The sequence below is a fragment of the Strigops habroptila genome, chromosome 2, assembly GCF_004027225.2.
Source record: "Strigops habroptila isolate Jane chromosome 2, bStrHab1.2.pri, whole genome shotgun sequence".
NCBI lineage: Eukaryota > Metazoa > Chordata > Aves > Psittaciformes > Psittacidae > Strigops > Strigops habroptila.
In genome coordinates, this window is record NC_044278.2 from 35021402 (window position 1) to 35047516 (window position 26115).

The following is a 26115-nucleotide window of genomic DNA, read 5'->3' on the forward strand; positions in this document are numbered from 1 at the left end:
AGCTTCAATTTTAAAAGACGGTGTTGCCTAAATTAAAAAAGATCACTAGGTGTAGTCTGTCTGTTCAAGGTAAGCATAGTGCTAGACATTTCAGCTTGCAGTTAGTTACAGGAGGGCAAAGGTGCTTGGTGAGCTCTGCCATCATCCGCCCTGGGTGACTGCAGTGGCATCTGTGAGGGAAGCAGCGAGCGGGTACACATATGGTTGGTGAGAGAAACCCAGGATTGACTGAAGAGGCAAAACAATATAAACACTGAATATGAGGGGGAAAATGTTCAGCAAAACTCACATCCTTAGAATCTGGGTCCTAAGCGGATCATTTGTTTATCCCACTGCCAAACCTAGCTCTGCAGCAAAGCAAGCCAAAGAATGTCTCCTTTATTGTTTCCATGGTGTTTAGTCATCTACAAGCCATTCCCCTTTTAGATTATTCTATTTTTAAGGCATAATTTCCATCTGTTCTTTGATCTTATACCACATAAGATGTTTAGCTAATAACATCATCCATCAAATACCAACTTTCCTTTAGAGTTCAAATGCAATCGACACAGGACCCTGTCCATCTGCTGGACAGTGCCTCTGAATAGATCCAGCTTGTGAATGACCAGCTATGTTGTGCGTTTTTTAATTAACCAACTAAGGTCTGTGCTTCCCATGATGCCACAGGACAACTAGGGGGCACTCCAAAGGGAAGTGAAACATGCTCCTCCGTGGAAGAGAAGGTCATTTGGTGCATCCAGAACTGCAATGTGCTTGTTTTAAGTGGGATTTTCCAGTGGATGGAGTCTGCCTTCAGACCCTGCTGGTATTTTTTTTTTTTTTTTTTTTTTCCTAAACCCACAGTATTTATATAAAAGGTTTGAATAAGAACAGTTTTCAAACTTGCATTCTTCAGAGGAAGGTGGGTAAAGCAGAAAGATGATGTTTGCTTCTGCGAGCAAACTTTTGCGTTTATTTGAGAGAAACTTTAGCGTTTCAGGGAAGGTTATCTGAAGCATCAGAATTGCAGATTTGCAGAGAAGTATTTACACAGAAAATGCTTGTCTCCCTACCCGACTGGAGAGCCAGGGAATGTCAGATGATTTAGGTGACCAATTATAGTGAAGCAGCACTGTTTGAATTAAGGGTGTCTGAGATCAATTGCAGTTACAAAAATTTTAAGAAAAACCTATCAGGAAAAAGGAGATTTGTGAGTAAACCAAGGAAAAGGTAGTTTTTTAATGGATATTTTCCAAGAGCAGCAGATATAAAATTTTTTAAATTGTTACTTTCAGATTCTTCACTTAGCTCTCTTACCTTGCTTCTCAGTGGTTTGCTTTATCTTGCACACAGTGCATTTGTTTAAGAAGGAATTTAATTCAGGATTTATATTCCACTGGCTTAGACGTGCCGCAGCATACGTATCTCCATAACCGAAACAATAACAACAACAAAAAAAAGCGCCTACATTTCCTTCTATTTCCTGGCTTGCCAATAATAAGAAGTCCCTGCAGAGGGGAGCTTGGCTGGTGGTGTTTTGTGATTTCTCAGATAACAAGAGCTTCACATTTCTGTGGAATTCCCATTTGCCAGCGAACTGCTGCTGCTGCTGCCCTGATTGATATATGACTGCAATGGCACTTTTCCATTTGACATTCCCTCTCTCTCTCTCTCTCTCTCTTAAACAACAGCCCTAACTTTTGTGTGTTGCAAATATAAAAGGCAAGCCATGTGACAGAGGGACAGAAGAACAAAAGCATTTGGAAGTAACAGGACCTCTTTTTAGCTCTCTGAAGGTTTTGAGGGAAAGAAGGAGCAGTGCATTTTCCAAAGGTAAGCACACAAATAGATTCCTCCAGGTTTTGAGTACTACAGGGGCTTAAAATGAGCTCTCAATCTCTTTACCTGACAAATACATGTACTCCTCGTACCATTTTTAAAATTAAAATATGTTGATGTGGAATTATATCTTTATCTCTCCTGACTGAAGGATGCCTGTATGCAGTCAAATAGGTAGTCTGGTGTGCTTCTGAGCAACTTGGTTAAACATCTATTGTTATGAGCATGCTGGGCTCATGTCTGCAGCTCTGAGCTGGTCCTAGCTGTATGGCTTTGGAGTGAATGAACATGCTGGACTGCTCTGAATTCATCAAGAGAGCGGCGATATTGCCAGTACCGTCTTTGTCCCACTACAATAGGGCTCTGTGACCACAGGCAAGCCTGCTAGTTTAAAGCTGGACTGTTTACTTTTATCACTACTTGTGCATGCTGTTCTGTTGCCAGTCATCTGCCAGAGTGCTTAGAATAATTTGAAACAACAGGCAATATTTATTTCTAGCTTTGTGTTGTCATGCTTTGCAGAAGCACTTGTAATTTGCACGTTATTATTTATTCAAACTTCTGGAAACCTTTTCTATCGACTGGACAGCACTGGTTACAGATTAGGACAGATTTAACATACACTGTTGGTTGGCTGAAACCTATGAGGAAAGCCACAGTGTTTGCCTTTGCTGTAATGCCGAGGGGTATATTTAGTAGGAAGCCAACCCTGTCAGTGCGACTCGTAATGCAGTGTGGCTGTGCAGGCAGTAGCTGACACGGGAGGATGCTGCAGGACCCCAGACCGCCTGCTGAAGGAGAGAGGGAGGCTCTCCTCATTTGCTGGCAGATCATTTCACTGTGTATCAGCATCAGAGGCACGAGCATAACTGTTCTCTCTGTCTTTGGGACAAAAGAAGAGTTTCACTGTGTTGAGCCCAGTGATATAGCATAGTGTAACTGCAAGGCACAGGAACGGACACTACCCTGAGAAAGCCTGGCTGAAGACAAAAGCCCTGTCTCCCTGCTAGGATTCAGGTGAGTGAATTCATCCTATAAGAGTTCAAATGAATAGGTCCAGCAGAAAAAAAAAAAAGAGTAACAAAGATGAACCATGAGAAGACTAATCTCAGTACGATGTTAGCTAACTTTTAGTGTCAGTAAAGCAGGCTCACACAGGGTACAAGTTGGGGGGGCAGTAATTGTGGCTAATCTGAATTTTCAAGACTCTGTGTGTGTGTTCTGACTCTTATGGGACTGTCAGGCAGATTTCTTACCCTACCTCTTAAGTTCACTAAAATTTCTCCCATAGCCTCCCCATAACACATCTTATTTATTTCTGCCGGGGACAGATGGCATGACAAATAACTTGTTAGGGTTTCTGCAGCTCTTTAAAGATAAAAAAATCCCCCTCCTATATGCTAAATATTACTAACAGTTCCTAAAGCTTTGTAATTGTCCCAGTGGCTGAGAGAGTGGCTCACCCAGTGGTGAGAACTCTGCATATTAGACAAATGATTATTTAAAACCAGCAGTGGTTTGCTTCAAATCAGCTCCTTACTGCAAAGCTATTGTCTGATAGAAGCAACCCAGCTGCCTGGTGGGGTCAATAAATGTGGATGTAATAAGCACAGTGCTGTTATTTGTCCCTCCTCAAAAGAACAGTTACATTTTGGGACTGTATTTCTTTCTTTTCTTTTCTTTCTTTCTTTCTTTCTTTCTTTCTTTCTTTCTTTCTTTCTTTCTTTCTTTCTTTCTTTCTTTCTTTCTTTCTTTCTTTCTTTCTTTCTTTCTTTCTTTCTTCTTTCTTTCTTTCTTTCTTTTCTTTCTTTCTTTCTTTCTTTCTTTCTTTCTTTCTTTTTCTTTCTTTCTTTCTTTCTCTTTCTTTCTTTCTTTCTTTTTCTTTCTTTCTTTCTTTTTCTTTCTTTCTTTCTTTCTTTCTCTTTCTTTCTTTCTTTTTTCTTTCTTTCTTTCTTTCTCTTTCTTTCTTTCTTTCTTTTCTTTCTTTCTTTTTCTTTCTTTCTTTCTTTCTTTTCCTTCCTTCCTTCCTTCCTTCCTTCCTCCCTTTTCTCTTTTGAATTATTAATGATGCTCACATTTGCTCAGGCTGTGGGACCTTACTCATATCTGTGAGCAGTTATACCCATGAATAATTCCCTCAACCTAAATAGAACTATTTGGTGAGCCATTACCAGCTTGAATCAGGGGTTCCTAATGTGACATATATATATGCTCTTGCGGGATTAATGAAATCTTATTTGCAATACTAGTATTATAAGAAGATGTTTTAAGATTTTCCATTTAAAAGAAAATATGGAAGCAATGGATATTTCAAGCTTACAAAATAAAATGCAATTTGATTTAGTGAAGTGGTATAATTAGGGGCTGCTGCTGATTACTCTAGTCAAAAGCTCAGATCTTTACCTGAAGGTCCCCCATATAGGTTTCCTGGGTTTGCACAGCACCTGGTTTTGATCAGATGCATGTATGCTAATGATTCTCCCATGCAGAGCAGGATACTTGTTACAGGTAGTTTAGTGTACAGTTAACAGTAGCAATACCCCAGGTAGCTACCTATGCATGGCTGATCTCCACAAAAGCCATCTGTCCCAACAGAATAATCTCTCATGTGCCATCGAGGCTTGTGACAGCATCTTGCTTGCTTGAGTTGCCAGGATAGCAGTCTTTTTTGCCCTAGTGGGAGGAAAGAGAGCTAGCTCCTTAGGGGCTCATGCTGATGCCTTTGTTGACTTATTTGGCAGGGACTCTTCCTGGAATCAGCTTTATTTCCCTGGGACCATCTGCGTCCCCTTCCTGGCTTGTCTGCTCTCAGATGCACTAGGAAGTGCTCAAGGTTGTTCTTGGACCTTGAAGTGAGTTGACTATCTATGGTGCAAAACTTGCATGAAGCCACTGAGACTTTTGTTTCTGCAACAAGTCTGGTGGGCTCTTTATTTAACTGAAAAAAAGAGAAAAAAAAAAACCACTCCTTTTTTTTTTTTTTCAAATACTACCTTGTCATCTTGTCATTACAATTTTAAATATTAGATAGTTGTATTACAAATGCTAGAAATTCCTCTGCCTCAAATGAGTGTGAGGAGAGAGCTGTCTCTATGAGTTTTAGAGAAGTTTTGCTACATGAGACTGTGCCACAGTCCCAAGTTTTGAACAATCCACCTCTTGAGTGCGGCTGGAAGTGGCCACATCAAAGAAAGAGCTAGAGACCCTGTGGCAGGCAGCTACAGGGTAACTTGCTGCGGTGAAGGATTTTTCCTTAACCCCATCAGTTGAACTCTCAGAGTTCTGAGAGTTTATATCCCTTCCAGAAACTCTTTAAAAATAAAACCCTTGCAACTGTAACCCTCCCATACATAACAGGTCCTTTTGCTGAGCCCAGCTAAACTTTTGCCCTCTGTGATATCTTGTTCCACCGGATCATTGTCAGTTGTGTAAACATGTGTTTCTTTTCATCAGTGTTAAATGTGCAGCCTCTCAGCTCCCCTGCCCTTCTCCATGTTCTGTATCTCAGGATGGGGTGAGTAGCCATGCCCAGATTGCCTTTTTTTCTGCTGTCTTGCTTCCTGCTCGACAGCCCTTTAGCTGAAACTCAGTTCAATGGCAGAAGAAAGGTTTAGTTGGGTCAGGTTAGTTTGGGTGCCTGAGTCTCCCTGGCCAAGAGCACTCCACTTTGCTCACACTTCTGTGCATGCATATGAAGAGATGCTGCAGTGTCTGCTGACTATGATCAGCTGTTATTTCCTTTTTATATGTGTCAGTGGGGAACATATTAAAATTTCTCAGTAGTGGTATGTTAGGAATCCCTCTGATGCCCCACCTCTAACTTAGCAGAACAATAAAAGCAAGGTTGTAGTAAGCCTTTGAGCAGCTGGCTGTCTATATATTCCTCCTTTTTTCACATAATCTAATTCAGACTATTATCTGGGTAGCAGTGGCACTACCACTTCCAGACACCATCAGTCCTTGTCCCGTTTGCTGGAATTTCCTTGCGTGGCACGGAGTTCCTTTCTAGCATGGAGAAGTGTAGGCTTTCTTCTGGTGTCCGGGTAGCAGGCTGCTGGTGCCATAGAGACACTGGTCCTAGGAATTCCACTGCACCACTAATTTTCAGCTTCTCTTTGTTATTTTTCTATTTGCATCAATCATTGTTAGAGCTTACACTTGTCACATTTATGTGCTTATTATTACTGAGCTGCAAACTGTGCCAGTCTGGCAGCATGGAGGCAGCACAGGTTATGTTGCCCTTTAAGACATGTGAATTGAGGATCTGAGTTAATGCCTCAGCTCTGGTTTGGCAAAGGTTAAGCATACCATGGCAGTGACAATCGCATTACTGTCATAGCAGCACGCTCAAAGAGAGTGGGACCTAGGAGAATGCTGTTCCCCTTGTTAGAAGACATAAAATTGTTACCATGAGCCAAATATTTAGGTTCCCTAATTATCAGAGGCTGAGGTATATGGATGGTGGTCTGAATTTTGCCTGTGTATAAAAGAAGAAAGGATTTTGCCCCTAGAGTCAGGAAAGAGGGAACATGCCCTTCGATGATGTGCTATCATCTCCAGCATGCATAGCACTGTCTGCTGGTCTCAGTGGCAGGAATGTCTTCGCTTAGTTTTAAAGAATAAGAAACCCATTCCTATTGAGCATCTATTGATCACTACAGTCCCTTGAGTTCTCTAGAAAATATGCAAACGACAGAATAAAACCTGCCCACCTGCTTGTAACACACTCCAACAGGTAGAAGACATGCCTGAATGCCCTAGGCCTCTCAGCAACTTGTAATTTGGCCAAGAGTCATTTTACTTCATATTGGGTCATAAGACTAAAGCAGAGGTAATTACTGGAGCAAATCCTATAGCTAATGCTTTGTTGGGAATATTTGCACTTTACCCAGCTGCCACCCTTGCTGGTTTGCCTCCTGAGAGGGTTGGACAACCTTACTTATCTTAGCTCTGCACCTGGTGCTTCAGTGAGGAGTGATCCCATCTGGCACTCTCTGGATGAGCAAGAGGAAAACTGTATTTCTCTTAATTCCTGTCCCAGACTCAAAACCATGACTATTCTGATATTTGGCGAGACACAAGAATAAAGAAAGAACCTAAGGCTGGCATCACCTCACCATTAAATGGCTCTGCTAGCTCATTAGAGAGAGATCCCATGCATGCCCTTAATCAATCTATTTAAAGTTTCCTGGAAGCAGAAAAAGGAAAGAATAAAAATACAAGCCCTCTTTTGTCCGCCAGTAGTTATTCTTTGCAAGTGTATTAAAAACCTTTTCTCCATGTTACCCTGTCTGCTGGCAGGGCGCCAGCTTGCAGTACCCACTAGAGTTTGTTATTTCAACCACCGAGCAGGAAGGCGCTGTTAGCTCCCCCTCTCCTAGCTACCTGAAGGACTGGAAATGTTCTTGGAAACTTCAAAAGGAGAGGGAAGCTCAGCCAGCTCAAGTGCTGTTCAGCTTAATTTGTTCCACCTCATGCACCGGGTCCCCGCTGAGTGAACACTTATGGGAGCCTTGCAAAATTCACCCCATCAAAGCCTGGGAAACCAGCCCCATGCATGCTCATCCCATGCCTACTCATGCTCCCAGGGTGCTTGCAGCAGTGTGTTCTTCCATTATATTTGCTGCAATTACTATGTCGTTTCTTGTGCTTCAAATATGATGGTCTTCCTATTTTTTCAGTCTGCTTACAGTCACAGGTATTCATCTCCTGAAATACTAAAAGACTTAGCGAAGCCTCACAGCAAGAAATGATGTGCAGGAGTTTCTCTCAAATACCATCAGCGTGTTTGACATTTCTGACTGCTCAGAGGTAGCGTCTGTTTTATCTTCTTGTTTTTTATGGGACAATACTCTGCAGCTGCTGGCTGGCAGGCAGCAGGACAGCACAGCCTCAGTAGGACCAGAAGATATGCTCCCCTCCAGTGGACACAAGGTGAAGAGGCTTGAGTCCCTTCTTTTGAGCCTGTTTTCCTTTCTACTGCTTTTTTCCTCCCCCTCTCCTCTTGCCCACTCACTGTTGCCAGCTCTGGCCGGGAGTGTGGGTTATTTGTGTACCCTCCATGCAGGTGCACGCTGCCCTGCAACCTGCTGTGCGCTGGGGGGATGAAGCCCCTGTACGATGGGTAAGAACATTCCCCTGGGTGTCAGAGGGTACAAGCTTCAGCACAGCTGGATGTCAGCAGGGAAAATGCTCATTTGGCACAATGAGGCCTTGGGCAGGTATTCCAGTTATTTAGACCTGTAAGGATCTCACTCAAAATACTTAGTTTGGTATTTGCCCTGTCTCGGGAGAGGAAGGAACCTGTTCAAATGCTGCATGGAAGCATTTCACAAACAACTGGAGTTCCCTGTGTTCATCTGCTGCTTCCTGGTTGCCACGTGGCTGCTCGGTGACTTTGTCAGGTGTTTTGAAAGGCGGCGGCAGAGCGGAGAGAGGATTTTGACAGCATGTATAGGACGCCAGCCACTTCACTTCTGGAATAAAGAAGACCACTGTAAAATAACTAGATGAGAAGATAGCTACATTTATATACAAAACTAAAACACACACTGGAGCTGATAAAGCCTCTGAGTTTTCAACAGAAAGCAGGATCGGGCACAGCATCTTAGGTCGTCTCTCCTACTAGACAAACTGTTCTCTTAAATTGCTCAGTCACTCATACAATTTTGTCCCATAGCACACAGTGCTTCCCAAGAGGTTTCCAGGCATGGTGCAGGCGGTTGTGTGGGCTGGAAGATATCCGAGTACTGTGGAGGTTGGAGGAGGTCTCAGAACAGACCTCTCCATGCCGTCTGGCTGCAGGGCTGAAGAGCCACTACAAGGGGGTTTAATGTGCCAGCACAGAGGTGCCCTTAGAGCAAGACTTGAGCTCTGGACATGCAGAACTATTCATGCTTCGGGAGACAGGTACCCCTGCACAAGGGTAGCCCTGGCAATAGAGCAGTCCAGCTGCCGCTGTCATCTGGTAGCTCTGGTGGAGCATGGAACAGCTCTAGGGGACTCCCAACTGACAGGCCAGCTGAGCAGAAGCAATGGTTCCCCAAGTTCCCTGATAGCATAGATCTGTTATTCAGAAATCTCCAGCAGTGGGGACATGAAAGCACTACCCCATGCCCAGAGGTAGAGATTGCTCCTCCTTGCCTTCCCATCCCCACCCTTTTCACAGCCCTTCTCATGGAGAGTTTAACTGCGCAGAACAAACCCCGGTGTAACCTGACAGTGTAGTTTGCCCAACACAGCCATTCCCACTTCAGTCCAGATCCTGGAGCACAACCCACCCATCCTCATCTTTCTGGCCTAAACTTTTCCAGGCTGGGTAAAGTTCTTCAGAAATCTGGTTTGGTCTCATGAAGATCTTTGTGGCTTTTTTCTCCAAACAGCAGCTCCAAACTACACATACATACACATACGTATACACATACATGGTTAGTAACACTTTTTTAGGGCTGGAGTTTGGAGAAACTGAGTAGTCTTGTAACTGTTCTGTTTACATAACAAATTCAGAATGAGGGAACCACATGGTAGGATCCAAGTAATTGTGTTTACTAAATATGCACAGCGTGCAAGGCCAGGCTTAGTTATATATACACACTGCTGCTCCAACGGCATTTTGGCAGCCTCCAAAACATAAAAGGCACTGAGTGACTTGAATTGTACCCTCACTGTCAAGCAAGAGTCTCAAACAGACAAAATGCACAGCAAATGAAGGCCAAGCTGAACATACGTGCATGCCTAATTCAGGGGGCTCGGGAGCGGGGAACAGCTAAGTAGAAATACACTATAAATGAGCTTTTCCATTGCTCCCTTCCTACCTTCCAGGGTAAAAGCGGTACAGATCCAATAGACCTTTGGAGAATTGCTCAGCTCTTTATTTTTTCCAAGATACATAGCAAAAAGGGAATTTCTGTTTATGTTCTCACAAAGTGACTGGCTAAATAATTCCAGATGATGGAATTTTCTTCTGTCCTTAAAGCAAAACAAAATCTTAACCTTCACCACTCTCTAAATTATATTAAGACTATTAAAAGAAATCTTTATTTCAACATTCAAAAGCAGTTAATAATAACATAAAGTTGGAAAAATAACCCTAACTCTACCCCTATGTCCATGTGCAATACTGTCTTGGATTGTATGTTCATACGGTCTTTCTTTGAGATGTCTTCTATTTTTCACTGAAGTTTTTAGGGAACAGCTGTAGCAGTTTTAGGTAACAGCTGTAACAGCTTTTAGCATGTTATGTCTTTATGAATTCCTGAAAAGTAGTTATATGGAAAAGACACTATAAGCCTATTACTGACAATATGTAATGCCCATATCAGTGAATTGTGAAAAAATGGGAAGTAGTGACTTTCATCCACTGTTAGGCCAAATATTTCTGTAGCCAATTTTCAGCCTGAGAACACGAAGTCACCTTTGCATCTTTTTCTTTAATGGATGTTGTAAAGAGGAAGCATTTTAGCTTCCTTTTTGTTAGCCTGGGAAATGAGCTGTTTACCACAGTTTTTCCCATGAAAAGAAACTAAGAGAAAACCAGCTTAAATAAAAGAAAAAAGTTCTATGTGAAATTGTTGATTTTTATCTAAAAAATGTATTTTTCAAATGAAACAAAATGTTATCATAAGTATAGCTATAGTGATTAATTATTACAGGTGTTCTTGCTTCTGTTTTTGGACAGAGGGATAAACTGGAAGCTACATATGTGACTCTTGATATCAAGTACTGTTTAGAATTTTATAATTTCAGACAGCATTTCAAAAAGAATACAACCTTTTTTAAAACAAACAAACAAACAAACAAAAAAAAACAAACCCCAAAACCCAAGCCCAAACAACAGAACGTTAATTTAAAGGGAAATGTCATTGTACAATATCAGCTGGAAATGGAAGATGCTATAAATGTCATGTCAACGTACTTCATCACAGTGATGTACCTGAGTGAAAATATTTAGACTTTTTTGCACAATCAAAAATATACACACTAACTTCTATATGTTCAAATGTCCTTGTGAGACTTTTTTTCCCATGTATCTGTTATGCATGGCATATGTACTTGAAAAATGTATTTGTGTACTTCACATACATATGTTAGGAGATACTGGCATGTGCAAAGAGCCCGGTGTTGTCTGCAGTCCTGCTTCCAATACCTATACATGCTTTTGGCTGCATGTTTGTCACAGAAACTGTACACAGATTCTTTACAAAACATGGGTCCAATTTATATCCGTGGTCTCTCTTTTTACTAACAAATATGTGATAATAGTACTTTTTTCTTCTTTCAAGGTTTTGTTGCTAAACCCCGCTACATTTCTTTGCCATGGAGGTATCGGGAGAATTTTAAAAGATTGTGAAATTGTTAATACTTTTCGTGTTGTGCTGTGCTTATACTGAAGAAGGTACAGACATCTTCCTTTTCTCACATTTTCCCCCACTTCTTTCCAGCTTTTTCAAAGTGTTTTCATGAGGCAGACTCTATGTCATCCAATTATTTCCTGAAGAAAACTAGAGAGATAAGCCTTTGAAAACCGAGCCAGGACTCCAGATTTCTCTCACTGTATTAAATCATACTGATCAAAACCATAGAAAGATATAGAAGCACAAAATTAACAGTGGGACAGAGAGAGTGGGAAATGGGCATCCCTGGACATAATATTACATGAGCTGAGACTGTCCAATATCAAGCAAATTTATTTGGACAGAGAAAGAATTACTGGGTGTGTAATACTGATTAACTATGTTGGAGAGAGACCTTGCCAAGCAGCATGTTTTGGTCAGCCTCTTTCTAAAGAATAGGAATGTAGGTAAAAGGTTAAATATAAAAAAAAACAAAAGTGCATCACTCCTCCTGTTAGCTAATCCTTGGGCATCATCTGCATGAACCAGAGTAGTACAGTTCAGTTCTGGGAAGAAGTCCCTGCTCCCATGACCAAGAGATTTTTCTTACCCTGCTAAAATGTTTGGAGAGATATTTATTGACATGCATGAGACTGTGCATAAATGTGTCCAAGATCCTCAGTGTTAGTGTTGTTTCAGCTCCTTATACTGCAAAGACATAGCATTTTTTTCAATGCCATATGCACTGAAAAACTTTTGTTTGAGGAAAATATACCAGGCTCTGCCACTTCAGCCTGACAAGTCCTGACTCCCAGCTTGGATGAACTCTGGAAGTGTTTCTCACTGCTATGCACTCCTCTCACAACAGTGTTTGAGCAAGCTATAAAGCAGTACACAAATCATCAAGCACTCTGGTGAGGAGGCCTTGTAATTTCAGGCTGTTTGGGAGATGAGTATTGGTCGGTTTAGAGTATTGCCAGCAAACCAGAAAACAGTTTGGAAAGTGGCTTGTATAAGGCAATAAAGGCATACATCAGCTCTTTAAATAGGCAAGAGGCTCTGTGGGAGCATTTCTCTGTGACCAGGGAACTGTTTTATCGTAAGTTTCTTCAGAAAGTTCTCATGCTTTTAAGTTTACTTATGACTATCCTTTGCTTCATCAGGTTGTATTTAGGTGGATAATTCACAGCTTTTTCAAGCTATAGCCGTTTCTAGAAAAAGAGAAATTAAATCACTCATTTGAGATTACAGGCTTTGTGAGATGGATCAAGGGGCTGTGATGAAGCAGCTACAGGAGATGCCCCCCATTTCCCTGCTGGCACAGAGCTCCAGGCAGCATTTCAGGGGCTGTCCTGTGCCTGTTTTCTGGGGGATCTCCTGGTCTCCAACATGCATCAGAAATCCAGATGGATATACACATGACTCCACCTGCATATGTTGCTATTTTTTTCTCCCAACGGCAGCTGGATATTATGGAATCCATAACACTTGGATATTATGGAATATAGGGTATTTTTCAGATGCTGATCTTTGATTAAGGGGGAAAGACTGACACTGAGCAAGTGCAGCCTGAAGAGAATCCAAGTAAGGCATGCCCACCTGCATGTGTCTGAGTTTGGTAGTCAGGAAGGCAGGGCAGCCAGAGACATAGGTAGTCCTCCATGCAGTGCAGGTCAGTGCTCAGCAAGATTCCTGGGGGACCACTTTGCTCATGCCTAGACTCGGACCCTCAGCATCCCTGCATCCTGAGGGTTCCCTTTGTCCCTGCAGGAGGCCTGAATAAAGGCTCTAAAGCCAGGGGTCAACCTGCCTCCATCCTTCCCATGTGCTACCTAGGAAAGAAATCTCCATCTGTAATGCAGGAGGCAGCCTGGCTTTGCCCCCTTGGATGCCTTGAGTGGATACATAGTTCTTTCAATTTGCAGAAATCTCAGATGTTGTTCCTAATCACCAGTTTTGAGGGTAACCCATTAGGGACATCACCCAGTGAAAAAGATTGGCATTGCACCACTTGTGCTGTTAAAAGTCAAAAGGTTCTCCCTGGTGAAATGATAGAGCAACGCTTAAAGTAACAAGGCCTTGACATGTTCTCCCTAATGTCATATACTTACTTGCTGTGGGAATGATGCTCACTTAGAGCATGTATTTTGGCTAGCAAAAATCCTGTGTGCCTTAGTATTATTCATGTCTGTTTTAATTCAGAGGTCTTTTTGGTCAGGATTGTGATTGATGTTGTTTTTATTCCAGCTATGCAGGAGATTCTTTGACGGATTACAATTTCAGCAAACTCCAACTCGAGAAGAAGAATGACAGCTAAGACACTTAAACCAGACTTGTCACCGTCCTGGAAAGGAACTGGCTGCCAGTATTTGAAGTTTTTTTAATACTCTACCTCCCTCTGCTGTTATCAGCGAGAAGTTCCTCGACAATGGGAAATCATGTACTTGCGGCTTCGATTTCCATGCTTTCACTCCTGGCGATGATGGGAGATGCAGACAGTAAAACAGACAGTTCCTTCATGATCGACCCCGACCCCAGCCGCTGTATGAGGCATCACTACGTTGACTCCATCAGCCACCCCCTCTACAAGTGTAGCTCGAAGGTAAGGACTTCCCTTACCCCCTCACAGCAGGGTGCTGCATTGACAGGGTTGCTAAAATGAGCCATTTGGGGTGATTTTCTCTACACAAATTCCTTACTATGAAAATCTAGTTGCACAGACATGTAGATGTAGAGACATTGGAGGGTGTACATTAGAACTAGGACTGGAGAGAAAGGCTTTTGACTCTCTTTTCACTTTTTCAAAAGGAGATATACACCATGATGGTAAAGCTAATGTGCTAAATAATAATTTTCAAAGGATCACGTTGGGGGCTCAGCCACTGGTGCCAAGAAGATGGGCTAGTTTGGAAGTTTAGATCATCCCAGTCACCCTGTCCTTCAACTGAGACTTTAATCTAGAGTATGTAAACTTACAAATTTTGAGGTGAAATACGGAGACAAAGAACCAAGCTGAAACACAGAGATAAAGAATCAAGCTGTAATATAGTAGTGAAAATAAAGTGTGAAAAACATTGCTACTTTTTTCCCCTATTTAGTTTCAAGGCCTTTGTTTTCATGCAAAATTACAATCAGATGTTTACTGTCAGGGTTAGGAGCAGAATGAAATAAAATATTGCCTTTCATTTGAGATTTTAAGCCTGAAATTTTTTGTGTCAAAATGGTTTAGCAGCCTGCGCATGTACCCTACGGTCATTTACTCCACTGTGTGGAGGAAAAGAATGGAGAGAAACAATGGAAAAATCCTTACTGGTCCCTTTTGTCTTGTCCTAATTTGTTCTGGCTGAGGTAACACATACTGTACATTCAGATGTACAGTCTCCAACTGGCCCATTCCTCTGCCCTGCAGATAGTGGCTTTACCTCATGCACCCTATGCACCCACATCCCTGAATTAATAAAAGAGGTCAACTGCTAGCACCAACGCTTTTGCCAGCCCTGTGCTGGGTAAGAGAGCAATGGGAGGCAGGTACGTGATGGGTTTTAGGACAAAAGGGCTGCTTAAGAGCAGACCCCAGAACCAGTGATCCTGCGAGGATTTCCAAGGAGAGACGATCCATGCAGTTCAGATGGGTGCAGCACTGGCTGAGGAGAACCCCGGATGCCTTTGTGTCAGAGCAAGTTATTTGCTTCGCGTGATCAGCACAGGGGTGAGGTAATACCAGAGGTAGTAGCAGGCCATAAAAATTAAAATAAAGCACAGAGAGTAGCATCAACAGACAATTAAGACCTGTTCGGTGCTATGAGCATCTTCAGTGGGTCTTGCTCTGTGCCTGCTCACCAGAGAGGAGCTGACAGCCCCGAAATGGGGCACTGGGGAAAGCCCCACTCCGCTTACACTGGTCTCACAGCAGTGATGCCTGCCTGGTTTGGCATAACCATGGCTGATCCACAGCAGTGAGAGATCAGACTTTTGCCCTACTGCTTCTGAGTTTGAACAGTAACATCATGTACTACTTGATCCCCCTCTCCCCTCTACACTCTGGTTGCCACAGACATCAGATAGAGGGTTATTTTTCTGAGGAAAAGAGGAAGGGAGGGATGGAAGGAGAGAAAGAGAAAGAGAGAGAGAAAGAGAGAGAGAGAGAAAGAGAGAGAGAAAGAGAGAGAGAGAAAGAGAGAGAGAAAGAAAGAGAGAGAAAGAAAGAGAGAGAAAGAGAGACAGAAAGTCAGCAATAACTCATTTTCTTACCATCCCTAGTGATACTGGAAAGCAATCAGGCCTTTAGGATTGGGACTGATAGAAATGAGAACACAGAATGCATTGTAATGAAAACCATATTATTTCAAAACTGAGCTTTGAGAAAAAAGCTGTTGACATAAACATTTGTAACTCTGACTGAAAAAATGTCAGTGATTTTTTTAAAGTCAAGCCTTTAATGGAAATCATGTTTAAAAATATTATCACATCTCTTGGCTTGCCAAATTCCACAACGGTTTCAAGAACAGTTTTTTAACAATACTGCAAGTTGTATGGACTTTCTTATGAAGTGGAAAATGAAAACAGTTTCCATACAAAGCGAAATAATTTTGACATTTCCTAGAAAACTTCTGTTTGTTAAACCAAGCTCCTATTTTTTTTTAAGGTCTCAGGGATCTGAATCACCCTGGTAGACATGTGGCTTCTGTTCTGGATCTAGCATATAAACACAGACCAATATTAGACTTGCTAATGAAAATGAGATGCAATGTCTGTTCCTATATATATTGTGATAAAATATAAACAAGTCAAATAAAGGAAGGTTTTGTGGGAGTAGCTGTGGGAATTGTGGTACCCCTTGTTTTCACTGAGTTTCCATTGTGAAGCTTGGACTGCCAACTGATGTCAGAGACTTTGCCCTTTTTTGGCACTATACATTGGTTCCACCAAGCCATCTTTTTTCACTCCATATGTTTTCTCTTTTAGTGCAGCATAGAATTACAGAAGTTAAAAATGGCTTCAAAAATTGCAAGACATACTATATTTGCTGTCTGTCTTGGTTAAAAAAGGATTATGTCCACTGTGCTTCCATGTGGAGGCTGCCAATTGTACCCACATGGGAAGTAGCTTTGTTACATTTGGAAACATCCGCCCAATTTAATTTAATCATTAAAATCCCTCTTGCTTGTGACCTCAGGCAGATGTTGAAAACAGGTTTCCAAAGCCTTCGGAAACGTAGTCCATTATAGTAACAGAATGCATAACAAAAGAAGGGTGGAAGAAGGTTATTTGTTCCTGAAAAACAGTGTTTTCCTTTGACTTCAAGGAAATGTTTGTATCAGCTGATGAGGTATTGCCTTTCCTGACCATATTGGATTCTGCTTGACCTCTGCCACGGAGACCTACTGGTCTTCATTGATGTGCTGGATTGCCTTGCCGCTGCAACCAGAGACTCCTAAATTACAGTATTGGCTGTCATAAGTGCTTCCTCCAGATGTGCCAGAAGTGTGCTACCACTGACAGCCTTGTACTAAAGAGTCCAGCCAAGAGAGACATGGACCAGATGAAGAAAGATTTAGCAAATATTTGATGATATACTCATGAGGTAGCTCAGGAAATTTTCAGTAATGCTTGCTTGCAGCCAGGCCACAGATACTGTATGAAAGTCTATTCTCAAACATCTCAGCCTATCTGCTTTCAGGCCTCAACTTGTTGCTGAAGAGTGTGGAAAAGAATCTATAAACACCATTAATAACAAACCACTTCACAGCTTCTGAATTTCCAGAATACAGCTTGAATGATCACAGTCAAATATTGCCTCAGATTCAAGTTGCCGTTTTTTGTGGCCTTCCAGGTACTGACCTAGACTGATGACTTTAAGTAAGAAAACCCATTCTTCCCTAGCTGCTCACAAACTAGACCCCCGTGGTTCCCGCACTGTAGCATACTGTACTTCTGGATCCAGCATCACAAGGTGACACATACAAGCTCACATGTGCAGGGGATGAGGGGAGCCAAGAGGCATGCATATCAGGTTATAAAATTCCCGCAGGTTTTTACTATATATACATCCACTGTATTATTGTGCTATGCCATCATAGCATTACTAATTATTTAGGCGATAATCTCTATTGTGCTATAGTATACCATGTAATCAGCAGCTGGTGCGATTGATTAAATGGCAAAGCAGAGCTTTGAAAGCACATGCTATTTCCAGCTCATTTGCACACCTGCCAAAATCTACTGGTGCTGTTCTGGATTTATGAGGACAAGGAGGTTAAATTTTGCTGAGAACTTCAGGTTAGCCCAGAAGTTTAGAAAACTATCAAAATGGGAAATCTGAAATTTTTTATCCTGGAAAACCGAATTAATACGTATGGTGCTGTGCCATTTGCCATCCGAACACAGGGCATAAACCCAACACTGTGTAATTTAACATGATACGAATACTGACCATACTCTTATGAAAGCAAAATAAAACTTGAGTTTAATAAAAAAAAATAGAGTTTAAAATTAGTCTCAAAAATGTTTTTAAAGACAACGCTTGTTAAGAAATTATAAACGCAGTGCACATTGAAGAAATATTGACTGGTTTTACATTAGAAAGCTTGCTGTTCATAAGAAATGTATAGAGATACAGTTCTTGTCACGTCAGATAATTCTACGTTATAATTACACTGCTGTAACTCTTCCACAGTCCTTAATCCTGTCCTTGGTTGTTTGTGTTTTTTGGGGTTCTTTTTGTGTTTGGGTCCCCTTCCCCCACCCCCCAGCACTTCTGAAAGTACCTGAAGATGCAGGAGCAGATGTGTGCCATAAAAAGTCCTTAGAACAATGGTACCAGAAATAACTAACTGTTCCAGCTCCAGAAGCATCAACTGTTAAAAATCACCTTCACCATATAGCAATGCATGCTGACTTATTTGGGCTGAAATCATAGAATCATAGAAATGTTGGTTGGAAGGGACTCTGAACATCCCCAAAAGCAATATGCGGCCTTTGCATGTCCCCTTTTGTCACCTCTGAGGAGTGTCTGGCTCCATTGTCTTTGCAATCTTCAAGCAGTTGCCAGCTGCCGTTGTATTGCTTTTTACCCTCCTCTTCAGCCAAATGCTTGGGAATGGCCTGTGACAGAGAGTGCTGGTTAACTGGTCAAAGTGGGGGACCTAGCAGGAGCTGTCAAGATGCTGGGAAGGTAACTAACTGTTTTGAATGTCCCAATCTGCTGTCTTTCCTTTGCAACACATGCGGGATTAGGTACCTGTGTAGCTCTTTACTAGCTGCCTGCATGTCACTATGGGAAGAGAGTTTTGTTTACCAAGGGGAAAAAAGTGGATCTCTATCTATCAATAATGTGATGCTAGCACTGTAATGATTGTCCGTTTTCCTGTTCTCATGTACACTAGACACTGGTATTAAGGAGCTAGACATAGCTGATTGATACATACAAAGCTGGGGTGTGGCTTAACAGTACAGTGAAATTTCCTTCCCACCGTATTACTACTAATAGATGAAATGAATATGCTTATGAATATGCAGCATCACAGGACGGGAACCATACATTTATGCTACAAAACATGAAAGATAGCAAATTTGTCAGAAAGAACAAGAACCCATCTCTTAATTAAACCAAGAAACAAGATGGTACCAATCCCAGATTTGTCAGAAAGAACAAGAACCCATCTCAATTAAACCAATAAACAAGATGGTACCAATCCCAGATCATCAGCTCATGAAGACATCTTCCTTGTGATCTGTCTGTGTTGACTGGAAACATGGTTGATAGTACATTTCCAAGCAAACTATTTAGCATGCAAGTACTCTTGGAAGAGTAACTTTTAAACACTGTATAATGGATGATCAATGACTTTCCCATGGACACAGACAATGCTGGTATTTCCTACTTGATACCAGGAATAGGTTCTTTCTCTCTCACTAAAGGGAAAATTAAACAGTTGACATACATGCTTGCAAGACTTGGAGATTGGCAGTCAATTCAGCATGTGCAGTGGAAGAAGCTCAAAAAGGTTTAACATCGTAAAATATTTCCTGTCTCATCTGTAGTTATCCTTTTAGATTGTCTGGAAAAAACATGAGATAAGTGTAGCATGGTTAAAATACAATTTTCTTCCTTGGTTATAGGATAAGCTTATGACTGCTTTACTGCCTACTTTCCCACCTCTGTCATATTTTGACCTTGTCTGGATGATACAATAAGTTCATTTTGAAATTTCTGTTGGTTATGCAGAATTAGCTGATATGGACTTAATATTTCACTTCCCATGAAGGTATAAGAGTTTGTTCAAACTTTGTAACAGATGTTACTACCTTGATAATTTCCACATAACTTCCAGAGCTTTAGAAGATCCTTTCCATGTTTTCTATAGAGCTTAGAGGACTATCTATCTCCTTTGCTCAACAAGGTGTTGGGAAGGGGAGTGGGTGACTCCCTTTGAGCTTTTCTTCCTTCGTGCCTCCTGTTGTGCAAGTCACCTTGTTCTGGTCACAGCTTAGTGAACTCAGAACCACGGAGCCTGTACTGCTTTTGGAAAATCTTACTAGTGAACCCTCATGTCTGGCAATGAGTTCATCTTGTTTACATTTTCACTCCCTTACACTATCACTGTCTTACACTATGCAGGGCATTTCATACAGATACAACTGATGCAATTATATTCATATACACACACACATGTAATTGCAAATATATATTCAAAGTGATCTTTGTAAAAGGAAGGAGCTAGAAACTTACTTCTTTAGAAGCAATAAACAGCATCTTATTTATATTTGTACTTTATATGTTTATATATCTAAACATGAGACATTCACTAGTCCTGAGGACCAGTCCTGCTGATCACTAGTAAATACACCCAAAACATTGGAAAATATCCAACCGAAGTATCAGTATGGCTGACGACTTAAGGGCTTGGCTGCCACAGATCTGGGGTCAACAAGTCAGAGTTGCAGTCACTATGCCTGGAAAGTCATGGGGTCCCAAGGCCAGCTTTCAGAAAACCAGCCCCGCTAGTCCTTACTGGTGTTGGTACAGGGGCTTTCAGGAGCCTTGCTTTTCCTCCTGCCCATGTTACCTCCTCTGCTCTCTGACACAGCTCAGAGGAACACCCTATGTGGGGCTGGCTGCCCTAGCCAAAGTGTGGGGGATGCAGTAAGCAGAGAAAGACCAGCCAGACTGGAAGGAGGTACTCATCTGCTGGTGTTAGATACGTGCTGGCAGCCATGGGGGCATATTTCCTAACCTGTCTCTTTTCCTTTGCAGATGGTGCTGCTGGCTCGCTGCGAAGGGCGCTGCAGCCAGACATCACGCTCGGAGCCAATGGTTTCTTTCAGCACTGTCCTGAAGCAGCCTTTCCGCTCCACCTGCCACTGCTGCCGGCCCCAGACCTCCAAGCTGAAGGCCATGCGGTTGCGATGTTCAGGAGGCATGCGTCTCACTGCCACCTACCGCTACATCCTCTCCTGCCACTGTGAGGAATGCAACTCTTAGGGAGGTATCTACCACAGCAGAGAGGGGACTGGGATGCTGCTGGTGGGGAAGGCTCCCAAGAAGTAATACAAGGTGAAGCTGATGTTCCCAGCGTACAATTGCAGCAAGGACAGCACTAACCAGGCTGGATTGGATCTGAGAGCTAAAAATGTCATGGGGCCCTGGATGGTACCACTACTGAAGTGTGGGCTGTGACAAAGGTGAAAGCACGAGGACTTGTTTTTAAGAAGCCTTTCTTTTTTTTCTGAAAGGATTTTTTTTGTGAGTTTCTTCTTTTTCAGGCTCAGCTCTGACTACAGGGACGTGCTCTTACTTTAGGCCACGGGCAGCAGGAGAAAAAGAGAGGAAGGTCAGCCGAATGACAGCACCGTGCTCTGGAAGTTGGCGTTCGGACAGAGGATGAGCATCAGTTCCCATCCACAACCTCTTAACCTACCAATTTATTCTCAGTCTCCTAGTTATATTTGCCTTCAAAACAGACTGTGTTGTTGGCAAGGGTTACCTGTTACTGATCTAGCAGTCAAACGCTGGATAACTTTAAGTGCGGTTTAGCAGAAATTACAAATAAATCATTGAAAAGTGAACTGGATATGAAATGTCACGCTGGGATTACCCAGCCCTAACCAGGCGAAATTATCTGTAGAGTGCAGCATCAGAGTTCAGTGGCTGTGGGACTCTTGAGAAGTGAAAAATTATGAGACTCATTATGCCCCACTAAAAGCCTAAAATGTGACACATCGCATCTGTCACAAAAGCTATTATTCAAATGCTAAAAACTAATCAAAGATTAAAATAACATGTACTAAATGGAGTCTTTTATTAACTTGGGTAGACCTGTCGATGTACAGAGACAGAGCCACCAAAATAATGACCAAACCTAGGACTTCTTTTCATCTATACTTTATGCTTTTCGAAGAATCATGGAATAGTTAAGGTTGGAAAACACCTTAAGATCCTCTAGTTCCAACCCCCCTGCCATGGGCAGGGGCACCACACTAAACCGTGTCACCCAAGACTCCATCCAACCTGGCCTTGAACACTTCCAGGGACGGAGCATTCACAACTTCCTTGGGCAAGCTGTTCCAGTGCCTCACCACCCTCACAGTAAAGAACTTCTTCCTTATATCTAACCTAAACTTCCCCTGTTTAAGTTTGAACCCATTACCCCTTGACCTGTCACTACAGTCCCTAGCAAAGAGTCCCTTTCCAGCATCCTTGTAGACCCCCTTCAGATACTGGAAGGCTGCCACGAGGTCTCCACACAGCCTTCTCTTCTCCATGGTGAAGAGGCCCAATTTTCCCAGCCTGTCTTAGTATGGCAGGTGCTTGACCCTCTTTATTATCCTTGTGGCCCTCCTCTGGACTTGCTCCAACAGTTCCATGTCCTTCTTATGTTGAGGACACCAGAACTGCACACAGTACTCCAAGTGAGGTCTCACAAGAGCAGAGTAGAGGGGAAGGATCTCTGCACCTCCTTGCACCTCCTGGTCATGCTTCTTTTGATGTAGCCCAGGATACGGCTGGCTTTCTGGGCTGCGAGCACACACTGAAGCCAACTCATGTGAAGTTTCTCATCAACCAACAGCCCCAAGTCCTTCTCCACAGGGCTGCTCCGAGTCTCTTCTCTGCCCAACCTGTAGCTGTGCCAACCGAGGTGCAGGACCTTGCACTTTGCTTTGTTGAACTTCATGAGGTTGGCATTGGCCCACCTCTTAAGTGTGTCAAAGTCCCTCTGGATAGCATCCCTTCCTTCCAGCGTATCAACTGAACCACATGACTTAGTGTCATCAGCAGACTTGCTGAGGGAGCACTCAATCCCACTGTCCATGTCGCTGACAAAGATGTTGAACAGGATCAGTCCCAACACCGACCCCTGAGAGATATCACTCATTACCAGTCTCCGGTTGGACACTGAGCCATTGACCATAACTCTTTGCGTGAGGCCAGCCAGCCAGTTCTTTATCCACCAAGTGATCCATCTATCAAATTGATGTCTCTGCAGTTTAGAGACAAGGATGTCGTGTGGGACAGTGTCGAATGCTTTGCACAAGTCCAGGCAGATGACGTCAACTGCTTTGCCGCTGTCCATCAGTTCTGTAGCCCCATCATAGAAGGCCACCAAACTGGTCAGGCATGATTTGCCCTTGGTGAAGCCATGCTGTCATGGTAGCCATGGTAGTCACCAACCACGTCGTTGTTTTTCATATGCCTTAGCACGATTTCCAGGAGAATCTGCTCCATGATCCTGCTAGGCACAGAGGTGAGACTGACTGGTCTGTAGCTCCCTGGGTCTTCCATTTTCTCCTTCTTGAAAATGAGTGTTATATTTCCCTTTTTCCAGTCATCAGGAACTTCATCTGACTGCCATGATTTTTCAAACATGATGGACAGTGGCTTAGCAACTTCACTCAGGAGCTCCTTCAGGACCCGCGGATGGACTTCATCAGGTCCCATGGACTTGTGCACATTCAGGTTCTTAAGATGATCTCGAACGTGAACCTTCCCTGCAGCGGACCTAAGGTCCCTGCATCTGCCTTCCAAGACTCAGGCAGTGTGGTCAGAGCATTTGCCAGTGACGACCGAGGCAAACAAGTAATTGAGAACCTCAGCCTTCTCCAAATCCAGGGTAGCCAGTTCTCCTGATAGTTTCTGGAGAGGGTTCACATTATCCCTAGTCTATTTTCTGTTGGTACATACCTATAGAATCCTTTCCTGTTATCTTTCACATCCCTTGCCAGATTTAATTATAACTGGGCTTTAGTTTTCCTGACCTGGTCCCTAGCTTCCCAGACAACGTCCCTGTATTCTTCCCAGGCCACCTGTCCTCACGTCCACCTTTTATAAGCTTCTTTTTTCCTTCTAACTTTTTCAGCAGCTCCTTATCCATCCATGGAGGTCTTCTGGCCCTCCTGCCACATTTCCTTCTAGTTGGGATGCAGCACTCCTGAGCCTGGAGCAGGTGATCCTTGAACATCAACCAGCAGTGTTGGGCCCCTGCCCTCTAGGGCTTTATCCCATGCAATCTTACTAAGCAGGTTCCTGAAGAGGCTAAAGTCTGCTCTCTTGAAGGCCAGGGCAGTGAGCTTGCTGCATGCTCTTCTCACTGTCCTGAGGATCTCGAACTCGACCATCTCATGATTGCTACAGCCAAGGCTGCCTTGTAGCGTCACATTTCCAACCAGCCCCGCCCTGTTGGTGAGCACGAGGTCAAGCATGGCACCTCTCCTTGTCAGCTCCTCGTCAGCTCCTCTATTACTTGCAAGGGGAAATTGTCTTCCACACATTTGAGGAACCTCCTGGATTGCTTGTGCCGGGCCGTACCATCCCTCCAACAGATATCAGGATGGTTGAAGTCCCCCACGAGGATGAGGGCCTGTGAGCGTGAGGCTGCTCCTATCTGTCTGCAGAGCGCTTCATCCAGAGAGTCCTCTTGATCAGGCGGTCTGTGACAGACCCTCACAGTGATGTCCCCCATCGCTGTTCTCCCTTTGACCCTGACCTACAAGCTCTCTGTTGACTCATCACCTGTCCCCAGACAGAGTTCCGTATTCTCCAGCCTATCACTTACATGAATAGCTACTCCCCCTCCCCATCTGCCTGGCCTGTCTTTTCTAAAGAGCCTATAACCTTCCATTCCAATGCTCCAGTCGTAGGAGCCATCCCACCATGTTTCTGTAATGCCAATGATATCACATCCCTGTAGCCGTGTACACATCTCTAATTCCTCTTATTTATTCCCTATACTATGGGTGTTTGTATAGACGCATATGAGCCGAGCTCCAAATAAATTTGACTCATTGGCTGGAGCTCTGCATTGCTCCAAGCATTTATTACAGGTGCTGGCAACTGACTGGGAGTGTTGGGATGGATTGATGCCCCCCTCCCCCAACACATCTAGTTTAAAGCTGCCTTGACCAATCTGGCAAGTCCCCTACCAAAGCAGCTCTTCCCCTTGTCAGACCAGCTCCATCAGCCTCCAGGAGACCTGGCCTCCCAGATCGAGTCCCATGTTCTAAATAACCAAACTCCTGACTATGGCAGCACTCTTCTAACCATTTACTAACCTGCCAAATCCAACCGGCGTTTCCAAGGTCTTCCCCTTTGACCTGGAGGATTGATGAAAAAACTATCTGAGCCCCAGAGCCCCTAACCACCTCTCCCAGGGCTCTGTAGTCCTTCTTAATGATTTCCAGGCTACTGCTGTCAATATCACTGGCACCCACATGGACCACAAAAAGTGGGTGACAGTCAGCGGGACTTACTAGACCAGGCAGCCTCTCAGCAACATCTGTGGCCCAAGCCCCTGGATGGCAACACACCTCCCTCAAGATGGGTCAGGACAATAGATGGGTGCCTCTGTGCCCTTCAAAGTAGAGTCACCTACTGCTGTGACCCGCTGCTTTTTCCTGGAGGCACCAGTAGTGATCCTCTTTACTGGTGCACCAGCTGGTTGTTCATTTGGAGCGGTGTGCGTGTCCTCGTTAGCCCCCCTGCAGAACTGTGAAGAGGTTCTGGGTGGGGATGTTGGATTTTGGAGAAAGCCCCTTGCTTTCAATAGTCCTCTTCCTCCTTTTTTTGTTGGGTTTTGTTTTTTTTTTTTTATTGTCACTCACTCCCAGTTTCCTGCATTAACACCCTCCTCCTTTTCTGCATGCGCTATCGTGGACACTTGTGGCCCCCGCACGGTTTGGGCCTGGAGCAAGCAGTCCAGCTCCCTCTCAGCTCCCCTGACATCTTTCAGCTACTGACAGTGTCCCGCACCTCAGCCCTTGCTGCAGGAGAACCTCCACCAGGCGCACCGAGCGCAGCCCTGCCCATTGCGCACCCTCGCCCCAAGAGGCCAGCGGAGGCACTTTGTGCACCCCGAGCTCCGCGCCGCAGCCTCCCTTCTCCTCGGCTCTGTCCGGTGCCGCCGCTGCCACCGCCGGGGCAGTCGGAGCAGAGCTCCCGGGGCGCGCCCTGCCCTGAGCCGAGCACTCCCTACCCCGCCCGCTGCCCGCCCGCGCTGCCGGCGCCACCTGCCGCGCCCCGCGCTGCTCCCGCGCTCCCCGGGGCGGGTTCTCCCCGCTCGGGCGGTGCCTCCCTCCTGGCACCGCCCCCGGTGAGTCCCTGCGCGGGGCAGCGGAGCTGCGGCTCCTGGGCAGGGCCCGGCGGGGGCTTGGGGCTCTGTCGAGGGCTCCCGCCGCTCAGAGCTGGGGCTCCGGGACGGGGCGCTTCCCCTCGCTCCGGGGTTGAAGGCTCCTCTCTGGAGCTGCTCACCTCGTGGAATGACCTCTTTAGGCCACTGAGGAAGTACCATTTTGCCTTTTAAAGACAGGCCATCCCAAACACAGGGAAATCACGCTCACATGTCCGTAGGAAGTTTAAGGCAGATTCTGAGTCTCATTGCTATCCACTTGACCACAAAGGCTGTGTCCTGACTTAACTAATGATCTGCTACCTGGGGTCCTGGTTGACCGACCATTCAGCTCGGCAGCTGCT

At 44.0% G+C, this 26115-nt stretch overlaps 1 protein-coding gene across 6 annotated transcripts; it reads left to right on the forward strand.

Moving 5' to 3' along the window:
• Positions 1-1553: 1553 nt before the first annotated feature.
• On the forward strand, positions 1554-21441 carry NDP (norrin cystine knot growth factor NDP). 6 transcript variants are annotated; one of them, XM_030477355.1, is made up of 4 exons: positions 1561-1812; positions 11100-11212; positions 13398-13752; positions 20407-21441. In XM_030477355.1, exons 3-4 carry the CDS (start codon positions 13579-13581, stop codon positions 20632-20634), a joined length of 402 nt encoding a protein of 133 aa, XP_030333215.1. In that variant the 5' UTR covers positions 1561-1812; positions 11100-11212; positions 13398-13578; the 3' UTR covers positions 20635-21441. The 6 variants fall into 6 exon arrangements, with proteins under 6 accessions (XP_030333214.1, XP_030333215.1, XP_030333213.1 ...); XM_030477358.1 differs by lacking the exons at positions 1561-1812; positions 11100-11212 and adding exons at positions 2428-2835; positions 5272-5332; XM_030477356.1 differs by lacking the exon at positions 1561-1812 and adding an exon at positions 2428-2835.
• Positions 21442-26115: the final 4674 nt, after the last annotated feature.

Excerpts from the sequence above, each read along its gene's own strand:
- NDP (XM_030477354.1), top strand. The coding sequence starts at position 13,579 with ATGGGAAATCATGTACTTGCGGCTTCGATTTCCATGCTTTCACTCCTG. Across the intron at positions 13,753-20,406 it reads TCTACAAGTGTAGCTCGAAG|ATGGTGCTGCTGGCTCGCTG; the intron begins GTAAGGACTTCC and ends TTTCCTTTGCAG.